General features: G+C 37.0%; 1 protein-coding gene across 1 annotated transcript in view; it reads right to left on the reverse strand.

The window, feature by feature from the left end:
• LOC119590453 overlaps positions 1–2123 on the reverse strand; it is a 42798-nt gene that overhangs the window by 23670 nt on the left and 17005 nt on the right. Inside the window, exon 3 of the mRNA XM_037939114.1 lies at positions 1522–1624. Coding sequence (XP_037795042.1) covers positions 1522–1624 — 103 coding nt within the window. The remainder of the gene's footprint in view (positions 1–1521; positions 1625–2123) is intronic.

A 2123-nucleotide genomic window follows, 5' to 3' on the forward strand; every position in this document is an offset into this window, starting at 1 on the left:
TAACGCATCTACAAAATTAAAGCAAAGAGTTGAAGTTGAAGAATCTAGTAATGTAATAAACTGAAAACTCATGAGAACATTTTGTGACTTTGGAAAGACAACCTAAAGCCATTACATTACCACAGGGTAAGAGCCAATGACCTGTTCATCACAGAGACAGCAATATATGGGATGTGCTTATTGATGAGAACACTCCTTACAATTGATTCAGCTGTTAATCAGTGAGAAGCAGAGCTTGTGAGGATTTTTAAGGTTCGGATATGCTTATAACTTAAAATTTTGCTGGAAAATCGTTAGGGCATGACGTTTGACTGTAGGTTTCAGATTTGACTATAATTGGAGAAACCACCCGTATAAGCCTAGTTCCTTTGTGATTTCCAGGTTTTTTTTTTGTTTATCACCATTCTGTCAGGTTATCTAGCAAGGGTCTTATAGTAAACTGCGGCCTCCTTGAGGGTTGTCAGAAATGGGAGAAGAGGTATATTTTCTGTTTTTCCTTTTCTTAATGTCGATATTTTAGAAAGGGGTTAATAAGGAAATAATCAATAGATTTAGAACTGACATATTACGGGTATAAGGAATACGTGTGTGTATCGTATATAAGTGTGTATATTAAAGTGTGAATGTATTTTTATACATCATTTATGATTTTAGATCCTCAGCACTGAATCGTATTTTATTTAACAAGATGTTTGTCTAATAGGATATTTATATAAAGCTTGAACATGTATTCTAATAGTTCTATTCGTTCAAGAAATTGATTTTTTCTTGGTTAGTACAGTTCCGGCATATGGGTATCACCCGTTTTTGCTTGAAAGCCACACAACCTGAATTAGCTCATTAGTTTATGCGAACAGTTGGCGCATCCGGTAGCATGGGTTATAAAACAAAGAAAAGCGCTGGTTTCATTCCTGAAAATGCGCCTTTCTTTACTCACTGAGCTGTGTCTTGCAATAGCATTTCATGTTTTCACTATTATTCTTTTAATTAACGCCGTTCTGTTTAGATTTCATCAATATGTAAGCTTCGAATTGTGTACGAAGAACAAGTTCCCACCCTGTGATGGTACAAAGAAATTGTTGACAGAAAAAAAAAACATAAACACATAATAATGAGCTCCAACGAAACACTGCATTCCCACGCAGGAGTAAGCAGTCGTGTTATTGTATATCCTGAAAACAAACGCTGAGTATCGCTGTGGCATTACGGATTATAGTGCTTGTGGTAGTGAGAAAACGATAAATTTAAAATACAAAAAGCTACTTGATTTCTTGCCGTTGATAAGCCATATGCATTCTCGGTTATACTTATAATTTATAACCTTATATATCCAAATGACGTCTTCATCTGACTTCTTAGGGATACACGTTAATTGGGAACTTGGTGAATCCAGATGAAAACCTGTATGGCGCGAGGAAGAACGGCATAATTTTCGAGAACCTTGCCCAAAATAATGAATCCCAAACCCGACAAATTGTCAATCCAGCGCAGCATAGGCAACGTCGCACGAACACCGCTTACCATCATACAGATAGGAAACATCGGAGACGTCTACACCACGGAGGCCCCAGAAGAGAGATGAAACCAAAGACACGAACCACGCAAACACGATAATTTTTCTGATCTCTCAGCCAACATCCAAGCAAAAAACAGAATGACACTGTGGTCTCACGGATATAATGACGGACTGACTGAGACGCCCAAGCGATAGGACGAACTATGACTCGCGTGGTTGCCATATGTCCAACGTTTACCCGTTAATACTATATTGGCATTAATTATAAATCACAATATCAGCATAATGCGTTGCAAGAGTGCACATAAGAGAACTAGAGTGGACTGATGATACAGTCTAGTAACGTTTCTATAATGATGCTTATATATCATAACAAAATGCAATGTTAGCATCAACCAGAAAAAAAACTAAAATGAAAAATGCTAAGTCGTAACTGAGTCAATACGACTAAAGCTTATTGCATTTAGTTTTTTAAAACACACTCTATATTCAAAAAAAAATGGTAGAAAGAAGACGGGATGGGGGGGAAAAAAAAATGGCCACAGGCCTTTGAGTTATCTTTTAACAGGATGTGATAAAGCAGAAAAGGAAACACACACACACACAC

Source organism: Penaeus monodon, chromosome 27, assembly GCF_015228065.2.
Source record: "Penaeus monodon isolate SGIC_2016 chromosome 27, NSTDA_Pmon_1, whole genome shotgun sequence".
Classification (NCBI taxonomy): Eukaryota; Metazoa; Arthropoda; class Malacostraca; order Decapoda; family Penaeidae; genus Penaeus; species Penaeus monodon.